General features: G+C 34.1%; 1 protein-coding gene across 2 annotated transcripts in view; it reads left to right on the forward strand.

Moving 5' to 3' along the window:
• The window catches only part of Ccdc50 (coiled-coil domain containing 50), a 60,557-nt gene that overhangs the window by 12,423 nt on the left and 23,969 nt on the right, over window positions 1-24,165 (forward strand). For both annotated transcript variants that reach the window (XM_076867375.2, XM_076867378.2), the window contains exons 2-4: window positions 17,627-17,689; window positions 18,501-18,627; window positions 19,479-19,569. In XM_076867375.2, coding sequence (XP_076723490.1) covers window positions 17,627-17,689; window positions 18,501-18,627; window positions 19,479-19,569 — 281 coding nt within the window. The remainder of the gene's footprint in view (window positions 1-17,626; window positions 17,690-18,500; window positions 18,628-19,478; window positions 19,570-24,165) is intronic.

The raw sequence follows: 24,165 nt of genomic DNA on the forward strand, positions 1-24,165 counted from the left end.
AGTCCTCATTTGTACATATTGGGCAGTTAGTGACTGATAACGTAGTCTCCTTTCACCCTGACAAAGAAGGTTTTGTGAGAAGTGTTAATTGAAATAGGAAAAACTTACCTTTTTAAAAGGCACCAGGTTGACTAAAAGTTTTTTTTTTTCTTTTTTAAGATTACTGATGGTTAAAGCTACTAGATAGATGAATAAAAGCTGATTTTCTCATTTTGTTTGCTAGAAATAGTGAAATCAACATCAGCAACAAAGAAATCTTTTGTCCAGTAGGTGGGCATATCAGCCATCCTTTATGGATAGGCTTCGTATAGATTGCAATTAATCAGATTTTTAGATGATGTTGTAGTATCTAAGAGACAGATATATATCACTTAATACTGAAACTTACAACCCTATATCCAAATTTAGTGAGTTTATTAGGATAATTTAGATTGTCTCCTCATAGGTCAGGACATGAGGCTCTGATTTGCAGAGTGACTTATAAAATATCACTTGGTGAGCTGCTGACAGACCCAGCACTAAAATTATAATAGGTATCTAGAATTAAGAAGAGGATTCTTGTATTTCCGTTTGTTTGTGTCTTATGTTACAGTGAAGCCATTATATTTCTTCAAGTTTGGCAATACATACCCACATTTCTTAATTAAAAATATCAAAATGTCGAGTAGATTTGCTCAAAAGCTTTTATTGGAGTAACTCAAATTATAAAAATTAGGAAAATCCATCTAATTTTACCTATGCCAGAATTTTTAAATTTACATGTTAATGTGTTCACTATATTTTGACTGGCCACACTTCTCAACATACAGTTCTATTGTTAGAACATTCTTGGTTGTGATACTTTGGTGATTCTTCTATTTTAGTAAATAATAATTACTTAATTTTCATATGGAATTCTAATTTGCTCTCTTATTCTGAGCATTCAACTGAAAAATATTTGGGGTGATGGAGCTTATTAAACATTCTAGACATTCTGATTTCCTGTTATCTCAGTCCCACAAAGTACATATGGAAATGTGTTCTCTGGACATACGAAGTTAGACTATGCTTTATAAAACTCATCCTTGCCAAAAAACATTTCTACAAATTATTAATAGCAGGTAGTGATTGCATATTTCAGTATAGATTTTGTTCTAGATCTATGTTAATCATTGACTTAATGAGATCTGAGTAGAAGAAACACTTAAGAGAAAATAATTAACTAAGAATTTATTAACTTTGATGATGCCAACAACAGTAATGGGCTTCATTTATTTCAAAATCTTATAGAGTGACAGATGCTTTCTTTTCTTTTTCTTTTCTTTCTTTCTTTTTTTTTTTTTTTGGTGGGGCGGTACCAGGTATTGAACTCAGGGGCACCCGACCACTGAGCCACATCCTCAGCCCTATCTTTTGTATTTTTATTTAGATACAGGGTCTCACTGAGTTGCTTGGAACCTTGCTTTTGCTGAGGATGGCTTTGAACTTGGGATCCTCCTGTCTCAACCTCCCCAGCCACTGAGATTACAGGCATATGCCACTGTGTCCAGTCAGATGCTTTCTTTGACCCTTCATAACCTTGTCTTTACAACATTTATCCTGAATTTTAATGTATTTTTAGCTGATACCTAACAACATAAAAACACAAATGTATATATTTATATGATATCATGATGTTTTGATACATGTATACATGTATGACATTTAAAGCAGGCTAAACATTATCTCTTCAAGTATTTATCATTTCTTCAAGGTCAAAAGACCCTGAATCCTTTCTGGCCTTTTGAAATATACAGTACATTATCATTATCTATAATTGCCCTATTATACAATAGCCCACCAGAAGTTCTTACTCCTTCCTATCTTGCTATAACTTTGTACTCCTTGATCAACCTTTCCCCATCCCATCCTCCCCCTATTTATCCTTATTTTACAGATGAGAAACCTGAGGCTCAAAGAGATTAAATAACTTCCTCAAGGTCTTTTAACTTACAAGTTCACAATATTGGAATCCTGGTCTGTACAGCTGTAATATTGATGTTTCTTTTTCTCTGAAATACTTCTTAAACATTAAACAAAATTTGTAGAGATCCATGTTGCCACTCTTTTGTACTGTTTATTTTGAATCTCAGCAACCTTAATGGAGTCTATCACTATGATTTTTGCTTCTCTGCTCTCTTAGTACTAGCTGAGTTGAAAGACTTCATTGAGATTAGAGAACTATTGGAACTTCACATATAATTTAAGTACCAGTGAGGAAATTTGCATTTCCTCCTAAAATAGAAAAAAAATGAATTAAATCCCCTTTGATGAATCTTTATAGAGAGCCAAAGAATCCTTTCTTGAGATCTATGTGTAACTCCTGGTTATCTGTGTTAATGGGTTTACTTTGAAACTTGAACTAGCAGCTTCTGTGGGGGTTCCCTTCTTATTCTTTATAGACTGTATTTCTAGAGGAGGAAATCTGATTTTAATATGAGCCTGTTTATACGATATTTAGGAAGTCTCTGATCTTTTGTGTACTTATCACCTTAGATTAGTATTAAAACTGAATTTATTTTAGGAAAAAGCCTGGAATATCAAGATACCTTTTAGACAAACATATTTCTACTCAGTGAACATGACTCTTTACTGAGCACATGGTGACATGCCAGAGTGGAATTTCATAAATCTCAAGGTTTACTAATTTATTTTCATAATTTTTGATTTATGCAATTCAGGGTAACTGGAAATGTGTATTGAGCTCTGACAAATGATTACCAGAATGGAATTATGAGTGTTGCAATTTGCTTTACGAGAGCAGATTCTAAGAATATTTCACTTTGCTTACTTATCTCACGGCCTTTATTGATAAAGTTTGAGAATTTTGAGTGTTACTCTTAATTAAAACTGAATGAATTTACTAATCCTAATAGGTAAGAAAAAGCTAGCCAAAGTATCTTCTTGTGGAAGAGAAGCTGAAAGTAGAAATATCTGACGCAAGGATAAATAGAATTTACTATAACTAGTACTTAAGGAAACTCTTGTCATATGAAGCCAAAAAACCAACATAATTTTTCTTTCTCTGGTGTAAATTTGTACTTTAGTTGGGTTGGATGTGATCTTTTGGGTTTTAATGGGCATCACTGAGTTTATTCTACAGAGGTTTAGGGAGATGGGTGGCTTTTCTTTCTAGGCTAAGGCAAACAAAGAATTGGCTGCCAAACCACTTGAGGACTTGTTTAAGTGCCAGGAAAAGTGCCATCTAAAAAGTGAAACAACAGAAGGTTGGAGTTTCTTTACAGATGCATAGAATCAAGATAGAATAAAAAAAATTTTATTATCTCTATATTCTTAAAAATTGCCTTGAAACAATTCCATTTGCTACTGCTTATATAAATGCAGTTTACTGTTTTGAGGGGACTTGGTGGATGGTCTTTGTTCACTACATAAAATATGTGACTGTCTTCATTAGAATAATTTGTGGGTATCTTTAAAAAAATGAAATATCCTATAGTGCTCAAATATTTATGATGGTTTTTATTTCTCTTGTGTTATAGGTAAATAAATATAGTGGTAAGAGTTTATTAAGTGAGTGTTGGATGGTTACACTGTCCAGCTTCCTGAGCAATATGTCTTTCCTGAATAGTTTGTAGAACCCATATTCTGAGCCTTGTTATTACAGAATACACTATATGACAGTTTAATCTTTTTCTAAGTATAGCTTTGATTGTTACTACAGAATACACTATATAGACAGTTGAATCTTTTTCTAAGTATAGCTTTGATAATTATCACTTTAATTATAAAAAATGTATAAATGTTTAAAAATTAAATCATTTTCAAATGGAAGTGCATGCCTCCTTTTTACTCATTTTTATATTATGCTTAATTATTTTAGTTGTTGAGTTTCAATATTTGTGAATTGTTCTAAAGTAGATCACCCAAGGAAAATGTAATTGTTATTTAAAGAAGGCAGAGAAGATAATAAATTTAGGAGAATGCTTCTTTAATTGGGATCAGTTTAATTTTCAAGGCCAATTGAAATTCACAAATATACATATTTGTTAATCTGACTTCAAGATCCTTTAGTAAGTATTTGATTAGTAAAGTGTTACAGATTTGGTGGGTATGTCAGTAGCAGTTGTATTTCAAGAACTGAACTCCTTGAACCATGTTGAATAACTGGGTCCCTTTCCTTTCCAAGTAGAGATTTGATCACTTTGTTTATGTGGTCATATCTGCACAGTGGTTTTCTGATAAATGTAGAATGATTCCTGACCTTTTCACTCTGGTGAGGATAGCAAATCTACCAAGATTTTAGGGCTGTTTTTTTTTTTTTTTTAAGCATGGCGAAATTTCAATATACAAGCACTTTAAAGATAAATTGGTAGTTGTTAACATGAACAATAATATACTCAAGACTCTCGGTTGTCCATAATGATATAGGGAATTAAAACTTTTGGTTAAAACATGTATGTATGTTAAAACGTGTGTACACACACACACACATACACACACACACCAGTGGTATGGTTTTAAATGCTGTGGAGTCTCACAGGTTTACTGAATGGTCTAGTTATCTAAATTGGCACTATCCTATCTGTCACATTCGACTATTATATAGCATGGTGGTTCCAATAGAACTTATATGATGATGGAGATATTTTGTATTTTATACTATCCAAGATAGTGTGGTTAATAAAACTGAGTAGAACTGATTTTTTTAAAAAATAAAAGGTATTGAACCCAAAGGCACTTAACAACTGAGCCACATCCACAGAATGTTTTAATTTTTATTTTGAGATAGGGTCTCACGAGGTTGCTTACAGCCTTGCTGAGTTGCTGAGGCTAGTTTCGAATTTGTGATCCTCCTGCCTCAGCCTCAAGAGCAGAGCTGCTGGTATCATAGGTGTGTACCACCATGCTCAGCCTGAACTGAATTTTTAAAATTTATTTTTAATTAACTTAAATTGAAATGCTACATGTGACAGTGTGCTGTTAAAACAAAATGTTGTGACACTGAGAGTACAATGATGCATTGATAGAACATAAAGATTTAGATTAGTTTAAGGAAATCTTTTCTAATATCTGTTCCATTCAACATTAGGCCAAATGGAATGAACATCTCCTAAGGTTTTAAAGAGAGCCTTAGTGACCACTCAGTGGGAATGAAAAGAGCCTAATACTCAATTTGATGAACTCTCAGGCTAACTGATTTCCTGATTGAGCTCATTTTGAGATTACAGGTTGTTTCTTGAGAAGAAAGGAAGTTCATCTTGAGTGTTTTGTGTTAATATCTGCATTTGCATTTTCTTAGAATAGATTAGGACCTAGCCATAACTTTTTCAAGTAGCTTTTGTTTTGTTACCATTGCCAAAAAGGTTTTGGCTTTACAACACTAATCCATGAAGTTCATGCTTGCAACACAAGAAGCTTGTGAGGTTGTTTGTATTTTTTAAAAAATCACTTCTTGGGACCTTAGGACCCGAGGTAAATTGAGTCAGATAGTTCCTTATGGAAACTTCTTTTTCCAGCAGTGCTACCAGTATGAGTAAAATTGCTCTGATATTTTGTGCTACCCACCTCCTTTTTTTTTTCACTGCTTTTCTCATTCCCCATTTACCCTGTCAGATGGAAATTACTGATTCAGCTATTTTCTCTTTCCCAATAAGTTACCCAGTTAGTCTGTGGCTTTGATAATGATGTAGATGGTCTGTGATATTAAAGTAGTACATCTGATTTGATGACTTATATTCTCTCAGCATTTTCAAAACCCACTTGCCTGCAATCTGGTGTGTCTGTGGTTAGCTATAATGTATCTACTTGCCAAACAAATGGTTTAGGTTACTGAGGTTTTCACTTAACTTTGAATTTAGGAGATTGGGGGTAAAAACACCAAAAAACAACTCAGAAACCTACTTTGATAAATTGCATCAGATGAAATGTTGGGATAAATTAATTGTTTTGCTTTTATAATGAATCTTTACTGTGTTTAGCCTTGCGTGTTCATTGAAAATTTGTATGTGTACCTAGTCACACATTTAAAACTCAAGTTTATTTCCTTTTCCATTATATTATTGTTTCCTAAGTTCCAACATGACCTCTGAATTTATTATCATATTGGATGGATACTAATAAACATTTTTCATCAAATAATTAACATTAGTTTTCCTTTCTGATGATTAGAACTGAATAACTTTTCCCTTTTTGCTTGGATAGGTAGAAAGATCATAGGGAAATTTAGGGCCTTATGTAGGCTTTGTTTTTATTTACATAATTTTTTCCTTTAATAATTTGCATTCTCAAGCCCAAAGGGAGGAGTATACATGAATCAATAAAACATTGCTACTGCCACTGATTTTTTGCCTTCTAAATATTTCTTATTTCACTGTTTAGATGCTTAAATTAGGACAAAGATATGCCTCTTTTTAATATAAAATATTTTGAAAAGGATTAGAAGATTCCTCATCATGAAAAATAAATTGGAAAACAGGGAAATGTTTAAATAGGAAAATAAGCTACATTATAATCCCATAGTATACATTTAATATTAGGGTTTTCATATTTACCTTTTTTTGAAATTTCTAAATTAAAGTTGAAAAGTGAGATATTTCAACTATAGTCAAAGTGTACTATAGCTCAAGGTGGCCCTGGACTCTGCTTATAACATAGAATGTATTTTTAAGCTATTTTACCTGTGCTTTAGATAATAATGATGTGCTTTATGGATGGTTATCTACAGGGTGTATAAAACAACAGGCTTCAGAGTGCTAGTGGTTTGTACAGAGCAGCCATATGGCCTCTAGGGAATGTGTGTGTCCCAATGCTAAAATCAGGACCAGTGGCTAACCACTATGGGTTGGCATTATAGGTTTTGTTCTAATTACCGAAAAGGTCTGCATTGAAAGGAAGTGGTTTTTTTGTTGCTGGATATTTAAGAGGAATTGAGATGATTGATTGGACAAGGTGAGGCTGTATTTGACAGCAAATAAAACCCTTTCTGATAATACACGATGTTAGCATCTTTTATAATTTTAAGGAAATGATGAATATTCAGAAATATTTGAGGAAATTTGGAAACCCAGTCTATCATTTAATATATTATTCTTGAAGATATTTCTTTGGGGTTAAAGATTTTTAATATTCTGACAGGTTGGTGCTCTAACCAAGATGGTGACTTTAACTCATTAGATATTTGGAAGAACTTTGCAGAGGAACCTGAATTATTCTATTCTTGTATTTGCAGATCTTTCAATGAAAAAGAGTTTTCCCAGAAAAAATTTAAAAGGGACCCCTAATTGAATGAAAACAGAAGGGAGACCAGCAGAGTTAAGGAAGGGGATCAAGGAGAAGGGAACAAGAGAGAGAAAGGGAATGTACTAGGGAATTAAATTGATCAAAATATTTGCATATATGTGTATTTCACTATGAATCCCACCCTTGTGCATAATCATAATGCACCAATAAAAAAACAGGTACCTTTCTATCTGTCTGTAATGTTTATTGCAGAATAATAAACCCTGAAAATGTCTCTTCATTATGAGGATTTCTCAAGATCCTTCCTTCTTTCTTTCCTTCTTTCTTTTTAACTTGTTTTTAGTATTCACCTTCTATTTAATTTGTTAACATTTTCTAATTTTCAGCACTATTTACAGCGTGTATGTAACCTTAGAGGACTTCTTAGGACCTGAGGCAGTTTTCTCAAACCAGTGACTCATGAAACTGACCTCAAACCCTTCAGATTCTTGCCAGCATCTCAGCACATATTGCATTCTTTTTAAAAATTTCACATAAATTCTAAGCATATTTGTTGCTTATGTATACAGATATATACACATTTTTCAGAATACCATTCTCTAATCTGGGCAATACCATTTTTTTGCTTGGATATACTATTCCAAATCCCAGAGCCATTATTTCTTTATAAATTGAGTGGTATGTTTAATTGTCGTCTAAGGGAATAATAGGTTCTTCAGAACAAATGGTTTTCAGTACCACCTGCCTGGGTATACCATGTTTCTAGATATTCTAAAATTCTACCAGGTGATGTATTCTTCTGTTATAACACATCTGAAATTTAGGGTGATAGAATTCATTGTTTGAAGTATTGTTGGACACGTAGCTCCTTAGAATTGTTTTGAGTAAGGTGGAGAATGAATCAGTTTGTGAGTAAATCAGTTGCATTGGTTTTGGTTGTATGTAGTAAGTTTGGGTTAATATAAAGGTGAATTGAGATATTGAAGGATGATTATAAATTATCTAGGTAGCAGAGGGGGTGGATGGGTGCCTTAGGCATACAGTATAAGGGATCACTTTGCTAACACCTGTGTAATGGTGTCTAAGATTTTTGTTGATTTGTAAGGCCCTGCCATTGTCCATGTTCTACACCCACAACAACCAAACAACTCAAAATAGAACCCCAAACCAGTAACCATGAATATCCCCAAACAGTTGAAATATCAATTAATGTTACTTGATCCTTTAATCACATATACAATGTATAACATGAAAGTCTGGGGTTTTTTGTCTTTCACAAAGGAATTGTGGAAATCTCTGGCTACTTTGTGGGTAATTTAATAGGGGGATAATTATACTAAGGATCATAAATACAGAAAGGTGGATCTGATTTAATTATAAATGGATCTCTGCTTGAAAAGATCATCTGTCTCTCAGACAGATGGAGTAACCATGGCATATTGGAAATAACAGGGGATTTGAAGGCTTAATCAGAAAAGTAGCACTGCTGTTGCCTACTTTGACTAGGAACAAAGTAATGAAACACCTGTGCCGTTTATTTGCTTAGCATCTGCCAATATTATGTGCCACTCCCTATCTCTGTCATAATGTACTTCGATTTTGTTAATTTCAGTAAGCTGGAAATTTTAGACACAAGAGAAGGATCAAAATTTCAGTTGCTCTTTGTCTATAGTAAATTAATTGTTCAAACATTACTTAGATATTATTTTTTGTTCTCAACCTTCTGCCTGAAAATGGGAAATTTTGTTTGTTAAAGTGATCAGCAACTTGGGGCTGTTTATTATTTTGACTCATAATTGGAGCAGATGGTTAGGAGAGTATCTATAATTTTATTGCTCAGCCACTTTAAGAAACTCCCTATTGGGCTGGAGGAGTAGCTCAATGGTAGAGCTCTTGCCTAAGATGCTATAGGCCCTGGGATCAATTCGCAGTATAGAGGGCATAGATGAGAGAAACCCAAACAAAGCAGTTCCCTATCAGTTCTTTTAGTCACTGGTGGTTGTGGGCACGAAACGGAGGTCCACTTTATATTGTGAACATAGCCCTTGCTGCTTATTTTAAAAGGGACGTATTTTTCTTTTCTTCTTCTCCATCTCCCCCTCCATAACTTAGAGGCAGGGAATAAGATTACCTTGAGTTATCTGTTCTTCACTGGAAGGGATGTCACCAGAAGAACTGGGAAGTGTGATATCTCTCAAATTAACAAGTGAATTTCAACACACCATCAGGGTGTACTGGACCCACATGCCAGGACACACCTGGGGATGTAGCCTTTGAGTAGCTTCTTTAAAAGCCCTGTTTTCCCTGATGGCCAGAACCACAGCCTCTGGGACAGGAGTCCCCTGTGTTTCTCCTTTGATAACAAAGCAATAAACCTTTTTTCTTTTTCTCAATACCATGTCCTCATTATTAAATTGGCATGAATTGGTATCAGGGACAAGGACCCTAGCTTTAGGTAACAGGGGGAGCTTGCTTTTGATGCTGATAGTGTTCATTGTGCTTTTGATACCATTTGGTCCCTAAGTATGTAAACTTCGCTGGGGTTGAGAAGGTAGAGAATTTGTCATGGATGGATTTATTCTAAGTTTTCCTAAGTCCCATTTCTCTTGTACTCAGGCAATTTTATTAGTAAGAAGTAGAGACTCTTTGATAGATTAAGGAGACATTTTCTTTGTAGAGTGCCAAACAAAGGCATAGGAACTTACATACTATTATTTCTCAGTTATATTTTAAAAAATATCTCTTAGATATATTAGTTTAAATTTATTACTATTCTCTTTTCCCAAAGGTTAGGAAACTCAGTGTTCTGTGGAGGACCAGAGTGATGGAAGCAGGTTGTTAGGTTCCAAAGGGAGATTTTTTTTTGAAATTTTTCACTGCAGACACTATTAAGGTTATGAGGTTTTCCCTGTAGGTCACCTATGAAACACTGTGCAACTGAAGTTTTTCGAGGGGTGAGGATGGACTATTATTGCTAGAGGTCTTTTTTTTTTTTTTTTTTTTTTGAGACAGTGAGGAAAGTCAACTTTTCTTTGGGGTCTAGAACCCATTTTTTTGAATACGTGTAACCATCTTTACTGCAATTTAATTCCATTGTCAACTTCAAAGACCTAAGGCACACTTGTCTTACCACAAAGGTGAATTTAATTTATAATAATTTGTTTATTGGCTGGATGACCTTGCTCCAGTCACTAACATTTTGCTTTAGTTTCTTTATAAATAAAATGAAGATGTTCATAGCATTTTTTTTTAGTTGGTTAGGAGGAATAAGTGTGAAAGTACCCTGTGTTGTAAACCACACAGTGCTATATTTCATTTGTGGCTGCCTGTCATACTTTCTTAAGACAAAAAAATGTTTCTGGAATATCTTCCTCATTCTTGGTATTTCAGATCTACAGAATTAACAGTAGAGAGCATAATTCCTGCTCTCAAAACAATGAGTGTGTAGTTCATCTGCTACTAATAGCATTTACATAAAAATAAAGACAATTCATAAAATTCTACCCTTCTATATAAGGGAAAACAGATACAGTTAAAACTTTCAAGTGAATGTCTTATTAATCTAGGCATGTTTATGATGGGTAGTAGAAGCTAGTAAAGATTGAGTCATATGAATTATAGTATAGTTTCAGAAAGTGTTAGGGTATGGATAGAAGAATGACAAAAAGGAAATGACTTTTTTACTTTTCTTATTTGTATGGAGTTAACTGAGAGTTTGGGATGTGCATATTACTTGGATAATGTGGAGAGTATCATGTAGTCATTTCTTAGGGCAGAAAAATTTTGGGTTTGTTTTGGTTTGAATGGAATGATTAATTTATGTATACTCATTCTGTGTACTTGACCTAAGTTGAACATTGTTGTTAATAGGAGTATAATTCAATTCTTATTTTGAACTTTTAAACTTTCAAGCTGAATTAGTTTAGCAAATTATCCCCACTAAAATTTTTTCCCGTTAGTGTTGTTAGGTTAAGTGCTGATTCTTGGCTAAAATTTAAGAATATGTGTATTTAGTCTAAAAAGAGTAAACCGAATTCCTGCTTAAGAGTGTGTGTGTGTGTGTGTGTGTGTGTGTGTGTGTTTATGTGCATGTGTATATATTGCAGTTGTGATAGGGGTAGAAGGGAATGTTTTTATTTGTTCATACAAGAGATAAGTGAATTCAAAGACTGTTTTACTATATAACTTTTAAATCTAGATCACCTCTCTGGAATAGGTTTTAAAGAGAATATTCTGTTTTTAAGGAGGAGAGAAACTTTTTTAAAGTGAACTTTATAAAATAATAGTCTTAAATATATTTTATATAAAATGTAGTCATGTACTTCTTCCTTGGTGTATAGAAAGCTGAGGAGATCATAATCTGGTACTGTTAATGACTAAGAAAACGTTTTTTTAAAATACTATTTTAGGACTTTAAACTTGTTTTCATTGGACCAGAATTTTAGGAGACATACAAATCAGTGATGTTTACTTTTCTGTTTTCCTTTAACATATTGGTTATTAGAGTATAGAAAACATTTCCATTTTCCAGGAAATTTCCAAAGGAAGGGCAGGCAAAGGGTGTTAATCTGTAGAAGGAGTAATAGCAGTCTGTACCTATGTAAATAGGAAGCACCATAAATACTTGTAGGGAGAATTTTGGAGTGGCTGTGTCTCCCCTAAAGAGATAAAGTTGACAATCAGATGCTTTGGACACAGTAGGAATTCAAGTATAATAGGCAGATTTTTGGTTTGCTTTAGGTGAAATGTGGTGGTAAATACCAGATTTTTTTTTTTTTTTCGTGTTATATAAACTGTGTACCAGAAATTCCTGTGGTGTAAAGAATCATTTGGGGTAAAAATGGGAGTTCATAACCCACTTAAATCAAATGTATGAAAGATGATATGTCATGAGCTTTGTAATGTTTTGAACAACCAATAAAAATAAAAAATAAAAAAAAATAAATACCTTCCTAGTTCCAACATGTAAAGACAATAGCTAATTACGCTGTCCAGGTAATTGTTCTCTAGTGTGATGAGAAAAAGTGAGAGATTTCCCCTGCCGATTCCATTTCCATTTTATGAATACATCATTCAGAAATGTTTTTAGACCGATGAATCACTAGAATAGGAATGCACCTTGTATATCATCTTAATCTGGAGACTTTCATCATGAATTGGTTTTGATGTCTTTTTTGTTACAGATAGAATGCTATAATGAACATGTTTTATTCAAAATGTTACCTATGCTTAAATTATTCATAAACTTCATCATAAACTAGAAAAAAAAAAGAATCAATTTTCTCATTGCGGTGCACAGGGCCTTTCTGTCTTATTTCTTGATGTGATTCCCTTTAAGGAATCTTTTGTATGTTTCAACACAAATAACTTCAGGGCATCCGATGTGTTTTTGTACTCTTGTCTTTTTTCCATAATTGATTCTTCTTCCATAAATGGTTAACACTTTTGTCCATAAAAATTTAACCTCCCTTTGAGATCCATTTTGCACATTAATTAAGGTTTCCTGATACACTGTACCCAAGTGACTCTCAGTCATCCTCTCTCCTTATACCCACTCTCAATTCATAAGTAGCATAACTGCTCCAATGTTTATGCCTTCAAATGATTTACTTCAGGTCTTTATTGTATCATCTGTCACATTATATTATACTATTTTACTTTTCTGTCATCTCCACCTCTGATGATTTGGAATGAGTTATTCATCCTGAAAAGAGCTCAGCACATGTTTATTGAGTGAGTAGTTATTAAGTGCATACTGTACTATTTATGTATTTTGGGAGAATCTATAAATGATTGAGAATTATCTTTCTCTTCAAGAAAAATGGATAGGGGATGTACATATGAATGTATTTGTGGCAGTCAAGCCCCCCTTTGCATTTTTGATATTTACTTGGCTTAACATAAGCAAATTTGCTGTATAGTTGCATGTATGTATTGGATTTTAAAAAATCACTAAACTTTTAATGAAAATGGGACAGTTTTAGTTTTATGTAATTTATTATGAATTATTTTATTTAAATGATATTTGACAAAATTTACAAGTCTGTGATGCTCTCATAATGGCAGAGATTTATTTTGTTCATAACATTTTTAATTTTTGTGTCTTTGGAGCTCATTCTTTGACTTTATTGACCAGGTTTTCTTTGCTCTTTTAAAAATTTATGAGCATTTCCTGAAGTCATACTGTACCATTACTAATTGTGTAGGAGGTGCAGAGATCACCCCCACAAAGTTCCTACCTTGTAAGAAATTGCAACTGGATGGGGAAGCACCTGTGAACTCCAGTTGAAGGACAAAATATGTTTCCTTCTGTTGTGTTTTCCTTAGCAAGGATGCAGAGTTGCATAGTTTTTAGTATTCAAAAGAGACTCAGGCATAACACCCTAACTTTAGAAAAATGTTTGGGACACAGAAAAGAGGTTCCAGGACCATTGAGGCCTCAGTGGGAAAAAGGAGAATATTGTGAGATTTACTATGTTGAGGAAACTCATTTTAGCAGCATATTGGAGGAATACAATGATGGGGTTAGCTTGTAGAAAGATCAGCCTGAGTTCTGGGTGAGAGTAATGAACCTGGGAAGGAGGGAAAAAGTTTGAGACATGGGAGCAAGAAAGCCCCAGTTCCAGTGCTTTATCTTAAATGTACTTGCAAGGAAAGGTGGTGAAGTAAGTTTATGTGTTTATCTTTATAAACTATTTATACTATTTACATCCAAGTGCTATAGGTGAGAAAAGGAGCAAAGTTCCATCCTGGTCTAAACCTGGCCTGGTTGTGATGAGTTTTTTGTAATGTCGTTCTGGTTATTGATTTACGAAGTTGACTGGATGTGTGACTGTTTTCCAGCGTGTATTAGAGTAGTAATGCAAGGAGTACAAAGGAAGATCTTGAAGCAGAGGGGAGGAAATGGTAGACTGCAAAAATGGCAAATAATAGTTTGGGGTAAAAGAAATTATTGGAAACTCCTAGTGAACTCTGAAGTGCTATATAAGTCAGTGTTTCTCATGATACAGCTCTCTCGAATGTATGGGGATACATATTTCATAACAGTTATTGAAGATCTTCTAGATCCTTTTCCAACACAAGCCCTATTCATATTTTGTGAGTACAAGATCAGCTGCTTCAAAATATGTTCTCAAGATTTAGGGTCAAATCACAATAACTGAATATACTTCAGTCTTCCTGTTTGGACATTAAAAAGTCATTAAGAAGAGTAATGGTAAGGTAATCAATTACTCTTCAACTGTTATGACATGCCAAACCATGACTTCATGTTTGTGGTTTACAATATATGCTGTACATGAAATAAAGAAGTAGATTTAAAAAATAACATTTAAATTATGGAATTTAAAATGTAGTATATCAGACATTACAAAAAGCACAGGAAATACAAAAACCCTGGAACCTAAGCTGTGTTGGCAGGGGGTGGAGGCTGGGGTGGTGTATAGTTCAGGCTACAATGCACGAGGCCCTGAGTTGATCCCTAGCATTTCAAAAAATAAAAAGAACACAACTATAATAGCAAAAATCCCCAAGAACCTACCATCCAAATTAAATTAAGTAGATGTTAGTATTTTTTTTATTAATTCCTGTTTCCTTTATGTTTTTAAAGCAGAGGAACAGCATATATAGCTGACACTTGTACCTCCTTTCTTATCTTTCTAGCAATAACCACTATTTTGAATTCAGTTTGTGCCACTGTCATATATTAATTTTTTTTACTATAGGTGTAGCTATCCATGAAATAAATATATATATGCTTAATAGACTAAAATACATGTAAGTTATGTATTTATATTATAAAAGTTTTATAATTTTTATTTTAGCATGACATTAAAAACACATCAAGTGTACTTTTGGCATAACTTGCTTACCTAAAAACATAAATGAAGTAGCTTCTAAACTTTTTTGTCTATAATCTACAGAATGATACATGTTTTACATTGTGACCTAGTACATATCACTTACATTTGTGTATATTTATGTGGATAGCATGTATATAAAACTGAAAAATAGTTTGTCCAAACCATAGTCTCTTGTGTATGTGGTATACTTTGTCATTTTCTAGCCTACTTATTTATTTTCTTGAAATACATAATATCTTTATTTTATTTGTTTCTATTTTTATGTGGTGCTGGGATCAAACTGAGTACCTCAAGTGTGCTAGGCAAGTGCTGCCACTGAGCCACAACCCCAGCCCCAAGCCTATTTATTTTTAAAATACTTGTCTCAGACTTAGTAAATTGTTCTTATGATCTAATAATAGTGTGGCATACATGATTTGGAAAACATTACTCTGTCAGGAAGAGTGGGTAGACACCTGTAATCCTGGCTATTTGGGAGGCTGAGACAGAAGAATTTGCAAGTTTAAGGCAAGCCTGGGCAATTTACTGAAGCCCTATCTTAATAAGTGAAAAGGGTTGGGGATGGAGCTTGGTGGTAGAGTGCTTGCTGAGCATACATGAGGCCCTGGATTTGATCCCCAACACAGTGGGGAGAGGGGAAGGAAAAGAAGAAAAAAAGGAATGTTACTCTAAGATTAACATAAGAAAATTGATGAACTATAAAAGCATTAGCTTTTCTATTATAATAACATGATTTGGTTATCTTCATTTGGGTTAATCTATTTCAAATATTTATTGTCTATAAATTAAATCCATGTCTGACTTATCCTGTCTCAGCCTCCCAAATAGCCAGGATTACATAGGTGTCTACCCACTATTCCTGAAATGGTTTTCCAAATCATGTATGCCACACTATTGTAAGATCATAAGAACAATGTCCAATTTAAAAATTGGATATTGATTTAAGTGTTTTAGAGAGTGAATGTTAATTAATATAGAATTTCTTCTCTAAAGTTTGTTCTGACCATAATTTACCTAGAATCAAGGAGAGCTGTCAGGAAAGGAAAGGGCTCTTGGCTGCCTTAGACATTGACCGTTGCCCTGTCACAGTGCACTATATATGGGTCACCTTGATAAGACTCTTCTTCCTTCTGGCCCTTGGATTCGTCACCTATCAAATGAGGGTATTCACTATCTCATCTTGAAAGCACGTTCATTTTGTGAAATATTGAATGATTTGGACCAGGGCCTCAAGTACTAGATTTTTCTGAGAATATATCTGATGAAAAAATAGAGCTTTCTATTGGAATTACTGGTTTTGCAGTTATTTGAGCAAGTGGTAAGCAGTTCCTATTCAGTTTAGTATGGTTCTTGAGCAAGAATGATTCCTTCACTATAAAAATTTCAAATTAATTGCCACATCACCAAGCTTTCCCTACTCTTTGTTGCATTATTTCTCAGTGAGGAACAGAACTATTGTGATGTACATGTAAACATACTTCAGTACCTAGATGGCAGGGGAAAATTCATTCTGTTTCAACTAAGTGTTCTGAATAGCAAGTCCAGAGATGCAGAAAGAGATCCTAAAACTTCTGAGAGACTCTCAGGGATGGGTTCTTGAGTCTCCTCCATTGCAGTAATTTGAGACTTCAGGGAATTTTCCTTTTCAAACAAACAAACAAACAAACAAACAAAAAAAAATATGTATTACATGATGTTTGGAATAGAATGAAAACTTACCACCTAACCTCATGTCCTTGAAATAGAATTTTTTATGACTTCATGTTTTGTTTGTATGTTTATTTAAAGAAGCAGGTGTAAACTGGACCTTAGAGACCATCACGTTCCATATTTTTTCTAAGAAAACAGGCCAACAGATGCTTTTGCCTGTATCTTCAGATAGAGGCAAAGTTAGGCATACATTCCTTATTCCTCTAGGGTTCTCGTTTTCTTTGGGTTTGTAGATTATATAAGGCAGTTTTATGTGTAGAGAGATCTCGAGACCAAACTCTAATTCCCATTAAAGAATGTGATTATTCCTGAAGTATAAATCTGTTTCTACATGTAGGACTATGAATATTGTATTTTTCCTTACAGACATTGGAATAGACATAACTTTTCTAGTAGAGAATCACTTGAACTGCAGATGACTAAAGCAAAGACTTTCTTGTGACTCTTTTGACTGTGCAAGAACTCAGATTTTTCTCAGTAGCTATTTATAAAGCATTATTGAATCTTTTCTTATTTCAACAATACTTATCCTTCCCTATGGAGGTAAATTAGAATGTCTAGACCTAGAGCTCTGATGGCTGTGATTAATATTATCACTTCAGACAAGGGACCAGGGCCAAGTATTTTGTGACACCTTGTTCTTGGCACTGAGCAGACACTATATGGATTTTTGTGAATGAAGACTTTCTACTATATCAACACTATTTTATGCTATGTAAGTTAAAAAATTGGTCATCTCAAAATCTTAGAATTGTTTTAAGTAAACAAAGTTGTTTTTATGTTAAAGTACTATTAATGAGCCTTCCTGTCTGCTCTTCCTCCCTCATGCTCTGCAGTATGCCGGGATTTTGCTGTCCTGGAGGACCACACCCTGGCTCACAGCTTGCAGGAACAAGAGAGTGAGTAATAGCCCTCATTCCTGTGCCTTCAGATTACCATTTTATGTAGTAGCTTGAGGCTGGTTAAGGTGTGGTAGGGATAGAACACAGTCACTGGGCTACCCTGTACATTCATTCTGAAGGATTTGTCTAGGCAAATGTCACCTGGATAAAAATTAAATTTTTGAGTGTATTGAACTGAGTCTGCTTTCAAGGATTAGAAGATTACTGAGCATATAGGAAGAACTTGAAATTCCCTCCCTTGTAAAAGGGAGCAGTGGTAGTAATCACATCTGAGCTGTGTCAGAGGTTGGCATAAGAATCAATTCTCGCCCCTTAGCCTGAACATCTTTTCCAGGCAATAATGGCATCTAGATTAGGTCATAGTGTAGATTTTTCTGAATATTTATGTAGTGTTCTGATGGGAAAATAAGTCAAAGTTATGTATGTATTTGTGGGTTCATGATTTGTGAATTATTAATTCTTATACCTATATAAAAAGAATTTTAAAATGCAGCTAAGTATAGAGTATCAACATGTAGTAATAGAAAGAGCACTGGCCCGGCCTTAGAGTATTTGTGTAGAAATCCTGGCACTGCCACTTTGCCATGTGACCAAAGGCAAATTAAGTCTTTTTGATCTTCTTTTCATTCAGGGAAAAGCTGGGAATAACAATTCCTCTGCTGCGTATTGCACAATGTTGTTGAGAACAAAATGAATTAGTAGATGTGAAGCTATTTCTAATGATAAAGCTCTTTTTAAATTTAGTAGAATATTTATTACTAACAAGTGAAAGCATTATAATTTCTTTCTCCAATTGTTCTGTCTCAAGTTGAGCATCATTTGGCATCAAACATTCAGCGGAACCGTTTGGTCCAGCATGATCTCCAGATTGCTAAACGGCTCCAAGAGGAAGATCTGAAAGCCCAGGCTCAGCTCCAAAAGCGCTACAAAGATCTGTGAGGATTTGGGGAGTGGGAAAAAATGGTCAGGACTGTCTGTGCAGCAACTTGGGTGGCAGAGAAGACCGCTCCTGCCCCTCTGATTCCTTCTGCTGTTAGATTACAAGTCCTATGGTGACTTTCCAATAGCTTTTTTGACAACTTTTTTTGTTATTGGAACATTTGACTAGGAACATGTGGATCATGGTGAACTCTGACACTTAAGCTATTAAGACATTGGGCCAGTTGGTTGACCTTGCTGAGATATATACACTAAATTTTTTCTTTTCTTTCTTTTTTTGGTAAGCATAATTTTTTTAGCCTTTGCTATTGAAACTGGGGGGAAAAAATCCAGATAATTAAATAGTTAAAAAACATCATTTCAAAGCCATACCATCAACTCTCTATAACCACAGTATAATTGACATTTTAGTGAGCTTGCTGTCAGGCTTTTTCTGTACATCTATGTTTGATTATTTGTAGACACTAATGTACTAGTCTATATAGCATTTGCAGAATCTTGAGGAAAAAAGCCTATCTTCCTGTAGAGTGGCCCCAGTAGGGTATGTAATATGGTGGTGTAGAAGAAGCATGGAGCTTTCCATTGTTGGGTCTGTGGATCAGATTCCCTATGTGCCACACATTTTTTTTGTGTGTTTTCTTAAGGAAATGATGTTATTTCTTTGGACCTCAGTCTTTTCATCTTTAAAATGTGACAGTGTCAACCTCTTTGTATCATTATCATGAGGATTAAATGAAGTAAAAATACGAAGTGGCTCATAGTATTCAATAAATTGTGTTTATTATTTTGTAGGAAAATGTAGTCCTTATTTTTTGTATTCATATTATTTTCACCTTTGTTTTTTTAGTGAACAACAAGACTCTGAAATTGCTCAGGAAATTCAGGAGAAGCTGGCTATTGAGGCAGAGAGACGGCGCATTCAGGAGAAGAAGGATGAGGTATAACTGTTAATACCCTTCCATCCCATGCAGGAAGGAGTGCTCAGATCAGGAGCAAATGTTTTTATATTCTTATTTTTAATACTGGGGATTGAATCCAGGGGTGCCCTACTACTGAGCAGCTATGCTCTAACCTTATTTATTTATTTATTTTATATAGTTTATAGACATATTAATGGATAATTTGTCATAAGGTGTAAATTAATATCCTGAAAGTACTGAAACAAAGTACCTCAACATTAATGACTTAACACAACAGAAATTTATTCCTTCATAGTTTTGGTTAGAAATCTAAAATCAAGATGTTGGCAGGGTTATGTTTCCTTTTAAGAAGGATCATTCCTTGTCTATTCCCAGCTCCTGTTGACTCCTGTTTTTGGCTTATAGCTGCATCATTTCAACAGCCTCTGCCTTCATTATCATATGGCATGCTGCCTTCTCTTTCTCTTTTATTTTTGGTACTGGTGATTGAACTCAGGGGCACTCGACCACTGAGCCACATCCCCTATTTTGTATTTCATTTAGAGACAGGGTCTCACTGAGTTGCTTGCAACCTCACTGTTGCTAAGGCTGCCTTTGAACTTGTGATCCTCTTGTCTCAGCCTTCTAAGCTTCTGGGATTACAGGTGTGTGCCACTGCACCCAGCTTGTCCTCTCTTCTTATGAGGATACTAATCATTGGATTGAGGACCAACCTAGTATAACCTCAGCTTAACTAATTTATGTCCACAAGCACCCTGTTTCTAATTATGGCTGCATTCGGAAGTTCTGGGTAGAGAGGAAGTATTGGGAATACTATTCAGCTCACTAAAGGTTTCTCTGCCTGGGTTATTCATGCAGGTTTAGAAAAAGCAGATTTTGGAGCCTGAAATAGAGTCAGGGATTATTAGTTTTTGTGAGAGGCCAGGAACTATCAATTATTTTCACTCTTTTTCTTTTCTTGATGTTTTTACTTTCCTTTGATTTGTTGACTTAAATAACTAATCTGTTTGATTCTATATATGTTTTCAGTTGCATTTTAAAAAAATCTTCAAATGACTGAAATGAGCAATAGTGCTTGGTTTGTGAAAAGACTTGAATTTTTAGCTAACTGTTATTTGCTCTGGTGTTATATACTTGCACCACTACATACAAACAATGCACTTCAATTAAAACAATTCTGTGTCTCCCTTTTTTTACATCTATTATGCTGTTCTTGGCTACTGTCTTGATTTATCATTTTTCATAGTAGGTATGATTTGTTATGTAGCCAGAAATAACTTTGAGGGTTTAGGGGGTGCTATTAATAAATAACATAACCTGGGACTATGGGCAAACTGGCACATTTTACCCTATTAAATAAATATGAACATGGTCTTCAGTAAACTAGCCTATATATATTGCTATTTTCACTGAGCCACTCTTGTTCCTCTACCCCCTCTTATTCAAGATCAGATTACTATGAGATACTTGGTTTGAACATATTTAGCTGTTCTAGAAACAAACCATGATTATGTGATAATAAAAACTAACGTAAGAGAGCTTATTTTGGGTCCTTGTTATCAACACAGGTGGCTCTTTTTTACTACAGCATGTGTTCTTCTCTATAGTAAAGACTGCTTTGAGAATGAAACTGGGGAGTGAAAGGAGTGATTATATTTTGTAGACAGTAAAGCTTCTATTTAAAAAATAACAGAGGAACTAATTGACTTCTAATAAATGCTACTGGTGTCTGAGTTTTTCCCTCTCCTTTCAGAGAAAAACAAGATAAAAAGAGAAACTAAAACAGTTTATTTTAGGCATGTAGAATTTAAATAGTAAGCAAATTAAGTGGTCTCATGAAATATTATGTAAAATAAGCAAATGTAGTGATTTTACTCTATTTTTCAGATTAAGAAATTAAGTCTTAAAGAAGTTTCTAATCCCAGGTTATAGTAAGATGCCAGAGAACTGTTTCTATGATTAAGGTTTCCTGACTGACTGCTTCTGACTTGGGTATACTGTGTTACAACAGAAAGTCTATGGACTTTGGAATTAGGCTGACTTGGATGTGAATTTTAATTCTTAACTTTAGCTGGGTGACTTTCAGCATCTAACTTAACTGTGGAGAACCTCAGGTTCTAAAATGAGTAAGACTTTTTAGTTGCATCTTAAAGGGCTATTATGAGGTTTCAGTGAGATTATGTATATCATGCCTCTGGTACATATGAAGTTAATAATTGTTCTTTCCTCTTTGCTTTCCTTCGAGGTAATTCTTCATAATTCTGCCCCTTATGACTATCTGGATTTCTCATACAGAGATATATGTGCAAAAGTAGAGGAAAATTAAACAGGTTTTAGTGTGTCCCAATATGGTGTGGTTTATGGGGTCTTCAAGCATTTACTTGCCTTTGTAGACCTCCCACTAGCTTTCCTTCCATCACTAGTTTGACCTACTGAAATGTTCCCCCTTCCCCAATAGAGTGGAAAAGTTAAATGAGGAATAGAGTTGTCGAGATTTAGTAGCTAGAAGAGATTAGCCCCTAAGAAACTGCATTCACTTTTTGACCTTTCACCTCATGCTTTAGAAGATGGCTACTGTCAGAATGTCCTTTTGTCTTAGTTGACTAGTACATTATCAATATTAAATGATCAAAATGTATATTAATGAAGTTTGTCATTGAAGGATATATATATATTTATTTTAGTCCATTGGAAATAGGATGCCTCAAAGGCAGAGGAGATTAAAATAGTAGTGCTAATTCTTCTGGCCAGTTTTTGGGAAAGTATTGCCTGCTACTTATGAGCAGTCCTAAATATTATATACTATATATATTGCTTCCTGGTAGAGTCTATTTAATTAATAACTGAATCAGCAGTAGGGCTATGGAAAATTCCTCTCTGGATTTTTGCTAAATCTGTTAGAGATTTTTGAGGTTAACTCTCTTAGCTAGTTTATAACTCCCCCAAATAAATAGATGTAAAAACCCAAGCCCCTTTCTGTATAGGGCAGAGATTTATTTCTGAATAGCATTGATCATGAGATGTAATGGAGTTTTATGGCTTTGTGTGGGTAAATTAGCACTTCCAACTTTGTTATGATATAATTTAATTGCATTTGTTAACTCAGCACAGATTTAAAGAAAGTAGCATTTCCATTCAAGGAGAAAGGAGACAGATGTAGAAAAGTTGGGACTTTTTTTTTTTTCTGTCTTTTTACTTTATGGAAACTTTCCTTTCCTTTTTTCCCCCTCTTCCTCCTCTCTCTCTTTCTCTTCTATTTCTTTCTTCTTTCTTTTTTTAATCTTTTTTAATGTTATGCCTTAAATATGGTAGTTAAATTTCTTTCTAGGTGCCCTGTTGAACGGTCTTGCAGCCTTTGGGTGTGCAGTACTATGAGTTTGTGATTAATAAAAATAGATTACTGCCACTGAGATCTCTCTTCAGTCACACCATAAGCATACGTTTTTATTAAAGCCAAGGAATGCATTTTTGGTTGATTTGACTTAGCTATTCTTAAATTTATTCTTAAATAAAGCTCTTATGTGTGTGTGAGATTTGGACTTTACTCCAAATATATGTGAATGTGCAACTATTTTAGGAACAGCTTTTTTTTTTTTTTGGCTTAAGTAAACATTAGCATGGCCAAACATGTCATGAAACATTGTGGCACTGGTTCAAGAGTTTGAAACCATTTATAATGTGAACTTTCAGGGATAAACTTAGTAACCAATGTATATATATAAAAAATGAATCTAGTGGTAGTCCTGGTACTTATTCATAGCACTCTTAAGTGACTAGAAATTTCAAAAGAATCTAAAAGAATATTTATATAAGTTAGTAATATTTAGAAACGAGCTCAAATAGCAACACATTTTAGTTATTAAAAAAAGTTCTGTATTTTGAAACCTTAAAGATGAATTTATATTTACATGAACAGAAAGGGAGATGAGAGGGTAGCTTCTAGTTGAGAAAGTTCTTTCTTCTTATCCTAGTTATGTTGATGTTTTTACACCCATAGAATTGACAGTATTCTGTTTTCCTAGATAACTCCTTGAGTTATCTGCTTTATCATATATTATTATATCTGTTTTGAGATCTATACTGAGTTGGATGATAATATGTTAATTGCCAGTTAATAGGTTTTTTTTTTTCCTTTCAGTCAATTGATAATCACATTTTTGGATCTCCTTTTGATTGTTTTAAAATATATCTCCTCTTTTTGAAACTCACTACAATTGTGGATAGAGAAGAAAACTTTAAGGTAGAAATAACCCTGATATAAATCATATAAACCATGATAATACTCTAAGAAACTCAACACCATGATTTGATAATCTGTTATCTACTTGGGAAAGATGTACCCAGCTCCCCTGGGCTCTACCTTGCATGTCTTATGTTATACTAATAGATTTGCTTTTGACCCTTCATAAATAGATGAAAACTTTAGGGATATTAACTCTATATTCTGATTCCCTACTGGTCCACAGCATCATGTTTGTTTCCTTGAAGAATATCAGTAAATCTATGTTTTCATTAAAATGACTCTCTAGTATCATTCTAGAGATTCTTAATTGTGCCCTTTCTTATGATTATATATTCATATTTTCAGAGTTGAGTAAGCTTAAGTTGAGTAAG

Source organism: Callospermophilus lateralis, chromosome 10 (assembly GCF_048772815.1).
Source record: "Callospermophilus lateralis isolate mCalLat2 chromosome 10, mCalLat2.hap1, whole genome shotgun sequence".
Taxonomy (NCBI): domain Eukaryota; kingdom Metazoa; phylum Chordata; class Mammalia; order Rodentia; family Sciuridae; genus Callospermophilus; species Callospermophilus lateralis.